This window comes from Rattus norvegicus, chromosome 1, assembly GCF_036323735.1.
Source record: "Rattus norvegicus strain BN/NHsdMcwi chromosome 1, GRCr8, whole genome shotgun sequence".
Lineage (NCBI taxonomy): Eukaryota > Metazoa > Chordata > Mammalia > Rodentia > Muridae > Rattus > Rattus norvegicus.
The window spans coordinates 270,168,432-270,184,289 of record NC_086019.1 but is presented as its reverse complement, the minus strand read 5'-3'; the positions used below and the strand labels follow the sequence as shown (position 1 = coordinate 270,184,289).

The 15,858-nt window shown below is 43.4% G+C and overlaps 1 protein-coding gene across 9 annotated transcripts in view; it reads right to left on the bottom strand.

Moving 5' to 3' along the window:
* The window catches only part of Grk5 (G protein-coupled receptor kinase 5), a 193,981-nt gene that overhangs the window by 24,005 nt on the left and 154,118 nt on the right, over positions 1-15,858 (bottom strand). For all 9 annotated transcript variants that reach the window (XM_039088820.2, XM_039088800.2, XM_039088827.2 and 6 more), the window contains 2 exons: positions 2,497-2,597; positions 1,773-1,865 (listed from right to left, as the gene is read on the bottom strand). In XM_039088820.2, coding sequence (XP_038944748.1) covers positions 1,773-1,865; positions 2,497-2,597 — 194 coding nt within the window. Of the gene's footprint in view, positions 1-1,772; positions 1,866-2,496; positions 2,598-15,858 lie in introns of those variants that run through there.

The following is a 15,858-nucleotide window of genomic DNA, read 5'->3' as shown; positions in this document are numbered from 1 at the left end:
ATGAGGAGGAAAAACTGGAGAGATGGGGTATCATCAGTGATATGGGGAATTCCTAAACTAGAATCTTACCTTACTGGCTCTAAGAAGTTAGTACCTTCCAAAGGCTACTTTGCCCATGAGAGACTTTGAAGAGACTGAGTCAGCAAATAAACGCCAGATAGAGGCCCAATCTCACTCATGATGGGGTGGAAATAAAGGGTAAGAATATCCCACTGCTCACTAGTGGGGAGGAAAACACGAGACCAATATAGAGCAGAAGGAGGAGAAGGGCTCAAGCTGGCAGGGCTGGAATCTGGAGGTGGCCACTTTGGAAAACGATTGAATAGTCCCTCACAGGTTACAATCAGGTGCCTGTAGAGAGAATCTCTTATAAACATCGCCTTTCAATAAAAAAAGCTCATGGCCAGTGAGCTGAGGCAGAAAGTAGAAGGTGGGAAATTGGCAGGGATAGAGAAAGTTCTGAGAAATAGAGACAAGAGAGATTTTCCCCAGAACACTTAGGAGTCAGCTATAAACCACTTTCAACCACATAGCTGAAGTCAGGTTAAAATAAAGGGGACATTTGCCCCAGGAACTCTGAGGAGATAGACCTAAGAAGACAAAAGAGGAAACCATCAACACAGTAGAACTCAGGTAAGAATAAAAAGGATAAGAAGTCAAGAGCGGGCTAGAGAGATGGCTCAGTGGTTAAGAGCACTGACTGCTCTTCCAGAGGTTCTGAGTTCAAATCCCAGCAACCATATGGTGGCTCACAACCATCTGTAATGAGATCTGATGCCCTCTTCTGGTGTGTCTGAAGACAGCTGCAGTGTACTTATATATAAAAAATAAATAAATCTTAAAAAAAAAAAGAGGTCAAGAGCAAGTCATGGAGCAAGCCAAAGCTTACAGCGTAGGCTTTATTAATTAATAATCAGTCTCAGAGTTGTTATTGCTGGGACTTAAGTAGATGGGAGGAAAACTCATTTTTTACAGGGGCCTTGGATACTGCCAAAAGTATACAGACTTTGATGTACAAAGCCATTCATTCCTTAGGGAAAGTTGCAAATATATAAAACTAAGGGCTGGGTGTATAGCCAACATAGATTTACCAGGTGTCGTGTCTGATATCAGAACAGGAGGGGAGGGAGGGAGGGACAGAGGGACAGAGGGACAGAAGAGGAGGAGGAGGAAGAGGAGGAAGAGGAAGAAGAGGAAGAGGAGGCGGAGGAAGAAGAAGAGGAGGAGGAGGAAGAGGAAGAGGAGGAAGAAGAGGAAGAAGAGGAGGAAGAAGAGGAAGAAGAGGAGGAAGAGGAGGAAGAGGAGGAGGAGGCGGAGGAAGAAGAGGAGGAAGAGGAGGAAGAGGAGGAGAAGAGGAAGAGGAGGAAGAGGAAGAAGAGGATGAAGAAGAGGAGGAAGAGGAGGAGGAAGAGGAGGAGAAGAGGAAGAGGAGGAAGAGGAAGAAGAGGAGGAAGAAGAGGAGGAAGAGGAGGAGAAGAGGAAGAGGAGGAGGAGGAAGAAGAAGAGGAGGAGGAGGAGGAAGAGGAGGAGGAGCTTATAGAGAAAAACAGAAAACCAAAGAAGCATGGATATGTATGTAGGCACAACCCAGAGCCTGCTTTCATAAGCACACACCATTTCTAGAATACCCAAAAACTTAGTTAGTAGGAGGAGGATAATCAATTTGATTGTTGCCAGGGGCCCATGGAAGGTATCTAATCTCTATATGAATATGAACTCTGTACTCTACCTCACACTTGCACACACTCATGTGAGGAGTGCATAGTACTCACCTTTCTAACCATTTCCACTGCAGAAAACGGTCAAAATACATGCTGTCCAGGTACTCGTGGAAGGGGTCTCCCTTCAAGTAGTCATGGACAGACCTAGTTCAGAGTGACAGAAAGATGAACATGTTATAATTCCTATCTTGAAGGAGCTGGACAGAGTCTACTAGGTTACTGCTTTCAGACTGCAGAGAAGCAAGGCTTACAACAGATATCCCACATCTGGCCAGAGGCCTGTTTGTTCTGCAATGGTTGCTTAAATTGGATTGACCTTGCAAGTATTCGCAATGCCTTGTCATGGGCCAACATGTCTTTCTCGTCCTGTAGTAGAGCAGAGAGTATGGAGTGGATACTAAAATGAGGACATAAATCAGTAAATCACAAAGATTAAGTCAATAATCCCAGAAATGAGCTATACTAAATTAGAACTCAGGAATAATTCTCTGAAGATACCACTGGCCTTGCTGAGTTAGAGGAGGGGCTAGGATTGAGAGGTGGTAAAGGATAGAATGAGATACAGTTCCCCAAACCTAGGCTTTGGGTTTGGTCTGGAACCAGCTGAACCACTCTCTTTCAAAGAAGATAGGAATCTGCCCAAGTAGCCATGATTTGCTTATGTCGGTGAGAGCCTGTCCAGGCAGGTAAGGGTCAGCTCAGGCAGTCAGAAGCCTGCCCAAATAGAGCCCCAGGCTCTTGCCCAGGTGGGCAAAGCGTGAAGTAGAACACTTACTGAGCACAAGCAGAGAAGAGTTCTTTGCAGGGGCTCTGCAGGAGCTTCTTCTCTGTCTGGGAGACCAGGTCCTGTCCAACTTGGGCAATGAAGACTGGGGACTGGAAGAAGGAAAGGATTGTTATCAGTGAGAGGGAAGGAACAGGGTGGCTGGAGTTGCTCCATAGATGCAGGGTAAAAGACAAAGATACCAGGTGATGGTAGAAAGATGCAGCTACCTGTCCTTGCATGTGGTCACCTGCCCTGTCTGCCCCTGCATCACCCCTACACGACTGGCATAGGATACATGGACATTGTTCAGTGTGGTGGTAGAGGGGTTATTAGACTAGACAGCAGTGAATGAACCCAGACTTAGTGTAAGATTTCTGGCCATGGGACTTCATGGAAGTCACTTAGCATCTCAAAGTCTAGTTTCCCCATCTCCTCCCTGCTGCTCACTCTTGACAGCTGCTCCCAGGACTCGACTCACCCGGTGGATGTCAAGACGGGATTTTAATAAATTAGAAGGAAATTTTGAGAATACGGCAGGGAGTGGAATCCAAAAGGTGTAATGTGAATTATGAAATTATGCTTTCTCTTCGTGCTACAGAAATGTAGCTATAGGGCTGGGAGACTTGCTAAGGTCCATTAGGCAGATGATCCTGGGGAAAGTGGGAGGGGCAGTAGCAGCTGGCGAATCACTATTGAATAAAGGTTATGGTTCACTTTCTTTTTTTTTTTTTGGTTCTTTTTTTCGGAGCTGGGGACCGAACCCAGGGCCTTGCGCTTCCAAGGTAAGCGCTCTACCACTGAGCTAAATCCCCAGCCCTATGGTTCACTTTCTATTCCTCATGGTTTCAAATTCTAAAATCCATTCCTTCTTTCTCAGCCCTGCCATCTGTGTGGGCTCATCCTCCTTGAGGGTTGCCTCCTCAGTTGGCTGGAGAGGCTCTAACTCTGGTGGAGATGGCCTGTGGTGTTGTCTGCATTTTCACCAAGCTCCAGCTGGAGCACATTTTCCACCATGAACTGTCTCAGGTGGTGGCAGTTTCCTCTGCCTTATGTGCACCCTGCCTGGTCCATTTCTGTCCTCTTCTCTGTCTTAAGAACCTACAACCATGTCCTGCAGCAATGTTTAGTCTCCTGCTGGAACTTATACCACAGCCAGGGGACTGTGCTGCTTTTAATCTCTGACCTTGCCATCCCGTGGCTCCATCTCTTTCTCTGGAAGGAGAGAGGTGCTCCAGAGATGCTAAAGTCTGTTTTGAACTTTGAGCATTGATGAATTTTTAAAAGTTTCCCCCTAAGAAGCCCATAAATTAGGTTAGAGGCTTCTGACAGTTTAGTCTCTTCAGAGCCAGTAACTGTAGGCAATGAGACCAGAGGACAAGCCATTATCTGTAGGCAAATCAGCCTCAGGAGGCAGACAGTTGGCTGGTAGGCCACTTGTAATGGGAGGTTAGGGGGGCTAGGGTGTGGAGTTATGCCTGGAAGATGGCTGCATAAGTGTCAATCACTGAGGCAACAGAATGCCTTATGACAGGATATGGTCTTGATCCAGTGTGAGTCAGCAGAGAGATGCTGAGTGTGGGAACTGTGGGAAAGAAGGAAGCCATTTTTTAGCTTCAATCAGGAGGGGCCCACGTTGCCAAACTGTCTGTATTAGGTGTGCACTTCTGCCAGGTCCATTTGTTTTTCACCCACACAAGACCCAGCTTACTTCTTATCACCTCAACTGACAGCTGGCATGAGAAGGGCGGAGAGAAAAGATAAATAAAGCCAGTGTGGTCTTGACCTCAAGTGTTGTTATCTAGGTAGACATACAATTGCCATACCATAAGGTGACACCCTATCAGAAAAGTCCCAGTGTCCTTAGGTTAAATATGATATACAAAATGAACTAAAACCAGAACCTGATAGCCTTTAAATTTTCTTAGCCCCTGACTTTTCTTTACTTACAAATGGAAATTTACTTATAGAGCTAACATTGGAAAGGAATAAAAATAAAATCAAAAAACCCTATAACAATGTTTTATGTACACTAAAGTCCAACCCGAGTCAATAAATAAATAATGGAACCTCTGACACACATTACTTTATTTAATCTATACTGTGGCTTTGTGAGGTAGGAACTATTATGTAATCTACCTTGCAGAATATGAAAATTCAGAAAGGTTAAATAATTTTGCCACAATCATCCAGCCAAGAAATGGTAGAGAAGGGATTTGAACCCAGGATGGACTACGCTTGGTTGAGATCTGTAAGGTCTGCTATCAGCCTGTAAGTTCATTTGGGAAAATTTGAGAAGATGAAGTCAGAGACAAAATAGTACCTAGCCTGAAGCCTCATTACCCCTCTTCAGCCTTTACCTGTAGATAAGGAAAATAGGCAGGGTCGTCAGGGACAAAAGGACCATTGTAAGTTTGGAGGTGACCCATCTGTGCACCTATCAGGCAGTCCTCATACTTGGGGTTAGCTACAAGCAAAGGACCCTGGAAGGAAAGCCGTAGAATAATGACTTTGAATGAGAAAGATAATAGAAATACTCCCATGCATCCGTATCAGATTACCACAGACTAAGGTCTTCAATAACAACAAAAACAACAGAAAGTCCACACACACACACACACACACACACACACACACACACACACACACACACACACACATGGAAGTTAGACAACGATCTATGCAATGACAACTTGGTCATTGAAATAAAGAAATTAAAGACTTTTTAGAGTTTAATGAAAATGAAGGCACAACATACCCAAACTTATGGGACACAATGAAAGCTGTGCTACGAGGAAAACTCATAGCTCTGAGTGCCTGCAGAAAGAAACTGGAGAGAGCACACATTAGCAGCTTGACAGCACACCTAAAAGCTCTAGAACAAAAAAGGGCAAATACATCTAAGAGGAGTAGAAGGCAGGAAATAATCAAAGTCAGGGCTCAAATAAACCAAGTAGAAACAAAAAGAACTATACAAAGAATCAACAAAACAAGGAGCTGGTTCTTTGAGAAAATCAACAAGATAGATAAACCCTTAGCCACACTAACCAGAGGGCACAGGCAGAGTATCCAAATTAACAAAGTCAGAAATGAAAAGGGAGACATAAAAACAGAATCTGAGGAAATTTAAAAAAAATCATAAGATCCTACCTACAAAAGCCTATATTCAACAAAACTGGAAAATATAGATGACATGGACAATTTTCTAGACAGATACCAGGTACAAAGTTAAATCAGGATCTGATAAACCATCTAAACAGTCCCATAACTCCTAAAGAAATAGAAGCAGTTATTAAAAGTCTCCTAACCAAAAAAAGTCAGGACCAGATGGGTTTAGTGGAGAATTCTACCAGACCTTCATAAAAGACCTCATACCAGTACTGTCCAAGCTATTCCACTAATAGAAACAGAAGGAACACTACCCAATTCCTTCTATGAAGACACAATTACGCTTATAACTAAGTCACACAAAGACCCAATGAAGAAAGAGAACTTCAGACCAATTCCCCTTATAAATATCAACCCAAAAATACTCAATCAAATTCTCACAAACCAAATCAAAATGATCATCTATCATGATCAAGTAGGCTTCACCCTAGGGATGCAGGGATGGTTTGATATATGGAAATTCATTAATGTAATCCACTATATAAACAAACTCAAAGAAAAAAACCACATGATCATCTCATTAGAAGCTGAGAAGGCATTTGACAAAATTCAACACCCCTTCATTTTAAAAGTCTTGGAAAGATCAGAAATTCAAGGCCCATACCTAAACACAGTAAAAGCAATACACAGCAAACCAGTAGCCAACATCAAATTAAACGGAGAGAAAATTGAAGCAATCCCACTAAAATCGGGGACTAGACAAGGTTGTCTACTCTCTCCCTACTTATTCAATATAGTACTCAAAATCCTAGCCAGAGCAATCAGACAACAAAAGGAGATCAAAGGGATACAAATTGGAAAGGGAGAAGTCAAAATATCACTATTTGCAGATGATGTGATAGTATACCTAAGTAACCCCAAAAGTTCCACCAAAGAACTACTAAGCCTGATAAACAACTTCAGCAAACTGGCTGGGTATAAAATTAACTCAAACAAATCAGTAGCCTTCTTCTACTCAAAGGATAAACAGTCTGAGAAAGAAATTAGGGAAATGACACCCTTTATAATAGCTATAAATAATATAAAATACCTCAGTGTGACTCTAACCAAGCAAGTGAAAGATCTGTATGACAAGAACTTCAAGTCTCTGAAGAAAGAAACTGAAGACCTCAGAAGATGGAAAGACCTCCCCATGCTCATGGATTCTCAGAATTAATATAGAAAAAATGGCCATTTTGCCAAAAGCAATCTACAGATTCAATGCAATCCCCATCAAAATTCCAATTCAATTCTTCATAGAGTTAGAAAGAACAATTTGCAAATTCGTTTGGAATAACAAAAAACCCAGGATAGTGAAAACTATCCTCAACAATAAAAGAACTTCTGGGGGAATCACCATCCCTGACCCCAAGCAGGATTACAGAGCAATAGTGATAAAAAAAAAAAACAAACAACTGTATGATATTGGTACAGGGACAGGCAGGTAGATCAGTGGAATAGAATTGAAGACCGAGAAATGAACCAACATACCTATGGTCACTTGATTTTTGACAAAGAAGCTAAAACCATCCAGTGGAAAAAAATACCATTTTCAACAAATGGTGCTGGTTCAACTGGAGAACAGCATGCAGAAGAATGCAAATCGATCCATTCTTATCACCCTGTACAAAACTCAAGTCCAAGTGGATCAAGGACATCCACATAAAAATCGGATACACTCAAACTTATAGAAAAAAAAGTGGGGAAGAGCCTCAAACACATGGGCACTGAAGAAAATTTCCTGAACAGAACACCAATGGCTTAAGCTTTAAGATCAAGAATCTACAAATGGGACCTCATAAAGCTACAAAGCTTCTGTAAGGCAAAGGACACTGTCATTAGGACAAAATGGCAACCAACAGATTGGGAAAAGATCTTTACCAATCCTACATTGGATAGAGGGCTAATATCCAATATATACAAAGAAGTTAGATTCCAGAGAGTCAAATAACCCTATTAAAAGATGGGGTACAGAGCTAAACAAAGAATTCTCAGCTGAGAAATATCGAATGGCTGAGAAGTACCTAAAGAAATGTTCAACATCCTTAGTCATCAGGGAACTGCAAATCAAAACAACACTGAGATTTTACCTCACACCAGTCAGAATGGCTAAGATCAAAAACTCAGGTGACAACAGATGCTGGCCAGGATGTGGAGAAAGAAGAACACTCCTCCATTGTTGGTGGGATTGCAAGCTGGTACAATCACTCTGGAAATCAGTCTGGAGGTTCCTCAGAAAATTGGACATAGTACTACCTGAGGACCCAGCTATACCTCTCCTGGGAATATACCCCAAAGATTCTCTAACATACAACAAAGACACATGCTCCACTATGTTCATAGCAGCCTTATTTATAATAGCCAGAAGCTGAAAAGAACCCAGATATGCTTCAACAGAGGAGTAGATACAGAAAATGTGGTACACCTACTCAATGGAGTACTACTCAGCTATCAAAAACAATGACTTCATGAAATTCATGGGCAAATGAAATGAACTAGAAAATATCCTGGCTGAGGTAACCCCATCACAAAAAAACACACATGGTATGCACTCCCTGATAAGTGGATATTAGCCCAAAAGCTCGAATTACCCAAGATACAATCCACAAACTACATGAAGCTCAAGAAGAAAGACAACCAAAGTGCAGATACTTTAGACCTTCTTAAAAGGGGGAATACAAATATTCATGGGAGGAGATATGGAGACAAAGTTTGGAGCAGAGACTGAAGGAATGGCCATTCAGAGCCTGTCCCACCTAGGGATCCAGCCACCAAACCCAGACAATATTGCTGATGCCAAGAAGTGCATGCTGACAGGAGCCTGATATAGCTGTCTCCTGAGAGGCTCTGCCAAAGCGTGACAAATATAGAGGCAAATGCTAGCAGCCAACCATTGAACTGAGAACAGGGTCTCCATTGGAGAAGTTAGAGAAGGGATTGAAGGCGCTGAAGGGGCTTGCAACCCCATAAGAACAACTATACCAACCAACCAGAGCTCCCAGGGACTAAACCACTACCCAAAGAGACAGACCCATGGCTCCAGCTGCATATGTAGCAGAAGATGGCCTTGTTGGGCACCAATAGGAGAAGCCTTTGGTCCTGACAATGCTAGATCCCCCAGTGTAGGGAAATGTCAGGGCAGGAGGCATGAGGGGGTGGGTATTTGGGGAGGGGGAACAACCTCATAAAAGAAAGGGGAGGGGTGGGATAGGAGGTTTATGGATGGGAAACAGGGAAAGGGGATAACATTTGAAATGTAAATAAAAAATGTCCAATAAAAAGGGAAGGAAAGAAAGAGAAAGAAAGAAAGAGAGAAAGAGAGAAAGAGAAAGAGAGGAAGAGAGAGAGAAAGAAAGAAAGAAAGAAAGAAAGAAAGAAAGAAACAAACAAACAAACAAACAAACAAACAAACAAACCATGGCTTTAAATTTAGCTCTTGGTTCAACATGAAGAGTTTAAGTGATTCAGACCAATCCCTCTTTCCCGTGACTCCAAGGAATGAGTTTTGCCAATAAGAAAGGACAGGTGCAGAATGTCAGACAGAGGATGTCAGGTCTGTGTACCGCTCTTCTGAGCACAGTGCTGTGTGCTCCTCCCTGACTTTTCTTCTCTGTCCATTACTCTTCCTGAGTTTCCTCTACTTGTTCTTGGGGATCCTATCAGCTCCCAAAGCCCAAGTTTACCAGAACTCTCCAGAAAGAGAAAAAAAAATCATGTAAGAGTTTTCCTGGGCACTGCCATACAGAGAAAAACCATTCCTTTCTGAAGCAGGGCAGGCCCCTAACAATGGATGGCCTTGTACCTTCATTTATGTCTAAGCCTCTTTCCATCCTTTTGTTCTTACCTCCTATGATATCTACTCTGTGCCCCTGAGCTTCAACATGCCAACTAGGAACACAGCCAATACAATGCTTAAGTGTGGCACTCGTGGTCAGTCATGCATAATGCAGGGACAACTGGCCTTGGAATGTGCAGAGGAAATGGTTGAGGTAGGGGTTTGATTGGATGGAAGAATTGGGGAACCCTGAAGTTGTGTAGGTAAAGTAACAGATCTGGAATGAGTATATGCTTGGTTGGCGGTGGGGTGGAGGTTGAGTGTATGTGGAAAGTTCGAACTTCTCCCCATCCCAGTGTCCTGAGATCAGCACTGTAATGCTTGGCTCTTCAGAGTCCTGCCTGTGATATCATGGAGACTTCAGTGCTTAACTCATAACCGAAGTAAGCCTAGGAATTGTGGGCCTGAGGCAGGCCCATGAGGAGAGTAGAGAGGGAGGCATAGGACTGTTCTGGGATAAGGCTACCATGTAGCCTTTACTCAGCACTTAATCCAAGAAACGTGTAGATCACCCCCACACACACACCTAAGGCCTCTGCTGACACTTACATGCACAATGTTGGTGACCTTACAGAGAGACAGATCCAAATCCAAGGGCACCTAGTAGTCAAGCCCAGCATCACTTTTTGCCCATTTGGCCAAGGCCAGCAGTCTAACAGTTGATACACGAGGTGGTGCTATTGAGCCCCTCTAGTACTGCTTCCCAATAAAAGGGAGAGATCACAGGGCCAGCTTTCTATCCTCAAGGGTAGGGAGGCCTGAGAAGCACACTTGAAATAATCATTATAGATCACTTTCACCCCAGTAGTGTGGTCTTTACTGTAACAGTGAAGGGGAAAAAATACCTGACCTGTTGGGGAGTGAACATTGAGTGGTTAAGATAAAAGCTAGACACACACACACACACACACACACACACACACACACACACACACACACACACACACACACAGAGAGAGAGAGAGAGAGAGAGAGAGAGAGAGAGAGAGAGAGAGAGAGAGAGAGAGAGATTGATTGATTTACTGAAGAGGTGAAATCCTGAGGTTACACAGTGAGACCAGTCTAGAAAACAGACATAGACAAGGAATCATGGACAGGTGGAGACTGCAGTCTTTAGCCTACAGAGGACAGCCTTAAAATGATTACCTCAATTGGGTCATGTTCTCCTGGGAACTATCCCTAGAGACTACAAGTGAAAAATAAAGAAAAAAAGAAAGAAAGAGAGGGAGAGGAAGGAAGGAAGGAAACTGTGCAGCAGAGAAGACCCAAATGTCTAGGGCTCTCATCACCAAAACCTTGTCTTTCCATCAAAATCTGTTTCAATAATTCAAAGTGGAAAGATCATACAGAAACAGGTGTACTGGTATCTTCTGACACCTCCACTTCCATATATCCTCAGGAGTTATCAATAGTCCTCTGCCCTACTCTGAGCCATCTTGGAAATACACACCCTACAAATGGGGTGAGAAGTTTAGAAAGAACCCTTGAAGGAGAAACCCTTGGAGCTCACTGTTAAATCCACCATGACAAATTGGTATAGAAAAACAGAGAAAAGACCTCCAGGGTCCTAATGGTTGCTTGTGGTAGAGCTAAGGGGCATCTAAGTAGGCTGTGGACTTGAACCTCATAGGATCTGATCTAGTTCCATGGGAAAGACACAATTTTGACCTTATGATCTCCACTCAAAACCAGGTTGTCTACATTCTACATCCCCAGCCACCTTGGTCCTTGAGTCTCTCCACCTCTACCTTGCCACTCTGCTTTCAAGAAGTCCTTCCCTAGGAGGCCCCTCTTAGATTCCACTTGTCCTAAGTTTGACATCAAAGCCCTCAAAGGAGTTTTCTTAAACACCAAAATATCTATGTAGGCTAGAGACTGCAGTCTCCACCTGTCCATGACTCCTTTTCTATATCTGTTTTCTAGACTGGTCACTGCCTTCAGGACCAAAGAATGAACCTTCTTGGAGTTGTCCCTAAAATACCCTTTAGACGCGCTTCCCCTTTTTGGCCTCTCTCCCAGTGCCTTGGTCATTTCCTGAGTAAGCACTGGATTTCAAGCCATTGGGCCCTTGCTTGTTCCCATGGACAGAACTCTTCTCACCCAACCTGGTACTGATGACCCAAGAGAAGCTTCAGAACCCACAACCAAAAAAATCATGAGCAGCTAGGGCCTTTCCACTTAACCCTGCCTCCCAAAGGTAGCTGCCATAATCATTGTCCTTATGGTGGCTGCATGATGAACACGTCCTTAACATGCCAGATATAGGGGCTAGGCACAGTGTGCTCTTGTATAACTCTCTCAAGGCAAGTTTTATTGTTGGCATCTCCAGTGTACAGATGCAAAAACAGCTCAGAAGTTAAGTGACTTGCCCAAGGTAACACAACTGAGATTTAAAAACTAAATTTTAAAACCTGGCATTTTGGCCAGAGAACCCTATCCCTAATCAGCAGCATGATATGAGAGATGCCAAGCTCCTTCCTAGGTAGTATGTAAGAATGTGACTGGGGCCTTGAAGAACAAGCCCTGTTACGGGGCCCATGGACATTAGAAAAGGTGCATGCTGTTTGTATGGTATATCACATCACATGTAGTACATGCATGAGCATATGAACAGATATATATGCAAACAAAAATGCTAATATCCAGCATCTGTTTTGCTTCAACATATGGAAACATCCCCTGAGGGTCTCAGTGCTCATTAGCAGTGGTTTTGTTAGTAGACAAAAGGTCAGCCCAGGAGACTGTCCACTCTATTTCCAGACACAAGTACTTAGGTCTTAATGATGTGTATATTTTCATATGTGGGCAGCTGACATTCCAAATGTAAACTATTTGCAATAATCTTCCAGTTTTCTCAGGATAAGCGGAGCAGCAGAGAGGCAAGACTCTGAAACAAAGGGGTCCCTAAGGGTTGCCTTCCTTCTAAACAAGAGTAGTTTGGTCTTCTGGACAAGAACGGAGGCAGCTGTTTTGGGGGGCTCCTCATTTCTCCTCAGGGAGGGGAACAAGAAAAAGACAGTCCCACAACTGTATCCTGAATATGCCCCTTGACATGAGGAGATCTGCATTAGCTATAGAAAGACTGGCTGCAGGAGTGGGGAAGGAGTGGGAGTCAGGCACCTAAGCAAGAGCCAGGGTTGGAGGCAGTGATTGTGGGCACCAGCAGGGAGGGCCGGCTTGGCAGCTGTTGGCTGAGCAGAGGCCACCATGTGCTGAGCCCTCCCTGTGAGTTTCCTACCCATTATACTTCTGCTGCTCTTGGGAAGGACAATGTATAAATCAGAATCCATGGTTCCAGGGTCAGAGACAAGTATGCTGACACTTAGAGAGCTGGGGGGAAAGCAGCTTAGTGTTTCACTCTAGTCTCCCAAAATGGCATATTACATAAGTTTAATAAGATACCAAATATTCAGGAAATGGTGGACTTGACACTTGATTCAAGGTGGACCTCAATTCCAAACCTGAAATCTATCCACTCGACTTGCTGAAACAAATGGATGAGGTTCAGAACAGGGGAGGTGCTCAACATGCTTGTTAAATAATGGTATGTACACATACATGTTAGGGTTAGGAGTCCCTCGGAGGAAGAGTACTTGCCTAGCACTACAAGTCCTAGGTTTCAAGTCTGACACCACATTTTTGGAAAAACAATCCCCGCTTGGGACACCAGAAGTATCCTCATGGGGTCATCTCGTCATCTGCCTTAATAACAAACTGAGTCTATTTTGTCAGTCAGAACTAAATGGAAGGTCAGGGTGAATTTCAGGCAGATACTTGGGGGTGAAGATTAGGGGGTACTGATCTGCTCTTTAGGAGACATTTCTTAGGTCCAGATACTTTCCAACCCAGACCAAGTTCCACTTACGGGTTCATTTGATGATATGGGAGGGGAGTGGGTGTCTCTGTCTCCAGCTTTCTAATAATTTCCCCCATTGAGCAGCTGGAAGATAACACCTTGTCACTTTCTATAGATCTCAAGAATTGAGTGAGGAGAGCAGAAAGTCATAGGAGCATAAGATGAGGAATTATTCCAACCTGGCTCCTGGCTCAAAACTGCACATGCTGTCCAACCACAACCAGAAGACAAAGGGAAAGTCACTGGACTGCAGCCCACAGGGAGCATTTCCTTGCTTGAGGGCTGATTTAAGGCCTGGCTGACAGGAAGAAAATACAGCATTCTTTCACCTTTTTAATCAAAACCTTAGAGCCATGTGTTAGAGCTGCTGCCGCCTGCCCTCAAGCCCGTCTGGGGCAGTTCCTCTCTGTCTGTGGCCAGGCAGGAGATACAATCCACAAGCCCCAAACAAGAACAGATCAAAGGAGAATGAAAGGTTTTATTTTCTAGGTCACTGAAGAGAAAAATCAGTACAGCTCATGAGCAAAGCACCCTCCACACTGGGTTTAAAGTTCATATCCAGTAGTTCATGGCAGGAACAATTCCTCTCCTTAAGCAGGGTCCCTAAGGCCAACCCAGCAGGTCAGCTATAGGCCCTGAGCACTGTCATGGTGTTTTTTGTTTGTTTGTTTGTTTTTTGTTTTGTTTTTCTTTTTTTCGGAGCTGGGGACCGAACCCAGGGCCTTGCGTTTGCTAGGCAAGCGCTCTACCATTGAGCTAAATCCCCAACCCCTGTCATGGTGTTTTAGAACCATGCAGGGGAAGCCCAGAGAGGTAAGTTTCCTCCATTAGGTAACTCATCGTTCCTTTGACCTTTTCTGATCTCCAGACAGGATTAGAAGCATCTGTAGTAGAGAAAGTTTAAGCTTGGGGATCTCTACTTGATATTCTGAGGCAGCAATATTACAAAATATGTGGTAATAATGCAGAATATTACAGATGGAGAAGCAAAGTCACTTTCAATGGACAAAAGATTTCTTTAAAAACAATAAAAAGGCAAAACAATTTCAGTAAACAGAGATGATTTCAGGAATTTTATGATTTCTTGTTTTATTTTCAGTATTCACTTTTGTCCACAAAGTATTCTTTTTTTAAAATAAATATTTATTTTTATTTTACGAATGCTTTACCTACAGTATGCATGTATACCATGTGCATTCCTGGTACCTGTGGAGCAGAGGAGAGTGATAGATGTTCTGGAACTGGAGTTACAGATGGCTGTAAGCTGCCATATATGCATTGGGAACCCAACCCAGGTCCTCTGCTCTTAAACAAGAAGCCATCTTTCTAGCCCCATAGAAAGATGTTCTTTTTCTTCCTTCCTTTTTTCTTTCTTTCCTTCCTTCCTTCCTTCCTTCCTTCCTTCCTCCCTCTTAGGCATAATTTTTAAGATTTATTTTATGTGTATGAATGTTTTGCCTGCTTGTATGTATGTGTGTCATGTGAATGTATGGTGTGCTAATCAGAAGAAGGCATCCAGATTCCATGGAACTAGAGTTAGGATGGTGTGAGCCAATTGTGGGTGCTGGGAATCAAACTTGGGACCTCTGCAATAGCAGCAAGTGCTTTTAACAGTTTAGTCATCACTCTAGCTCCGTAAGAAAGGCTCTTGCTTATAGCTCAGGCTGACCTCAAACTAATGGTCCTGCTGCCTTAGCCTCCATGGTGCTAAGGTACGCAACACCACACACAGCTCTATCCTTTTCTTAAAGAGGACACTTCCCACATTCTTGAAACTTCAGCCCTGACAAAACCAGCACTTTTACTCACCTATGCTACAAAGTGCTCAAGTGCAGTATCACAGGTTCTTCTCCAGAGGTCTGTCCAGGCCCTAGCTCATGCCTCAGCAGCCTCCAATCCTCTAGGAAGATGTACCCAACCTGCCATCTTTCTGTTTCATGAAGATCTCAAAGACCCAGAGTCTGAACCTATCAAGTATCATGTGGCTGTGTGTGAGCAACTAGAAGATAATACCTTGCTACTTTCCATCTGAAAATGTGCTAGGTTTTTCTCCAGTGAATTTTTGTTTTGTTTTTGTTTTTTTGAGACGGGGTTTTTCTGTATAGCCCTGGCTGTCCTGGAACTTGCTCTGTAGATCATATCTGCAGACACAATGTGTTTCTGCAGTAAAGATTATCCTTGTATTATTGAAGTACTGATTTCTCTGCCCCCATATCTTGTTGCAATCCTGACTTGGCACTGTTTATTCCAAGTACCTCCTGTTTCAAGTTTGTGTAAACATTGCTCCCCATTTATTCTCTGACTTGACAATAAAATCTGATCAGCCAATGGCCAAGAAAAAGAGATGATGGGGCAGGACTTCCACTAGCCAGAGGAGGGGAAGAGAGAAAGAGGGGGGAAGTGGGGATTGCCACAGGAATACCTCAAGCACTGAAAGCCATAAAATGCAAGTATATCAGGGGTTTGGCTGAAAGGTTGCCAGATTAGCTTAGAGGAATAAAATAGAGTAATACTCAGTTGTGGTGTCCTTAAAGCT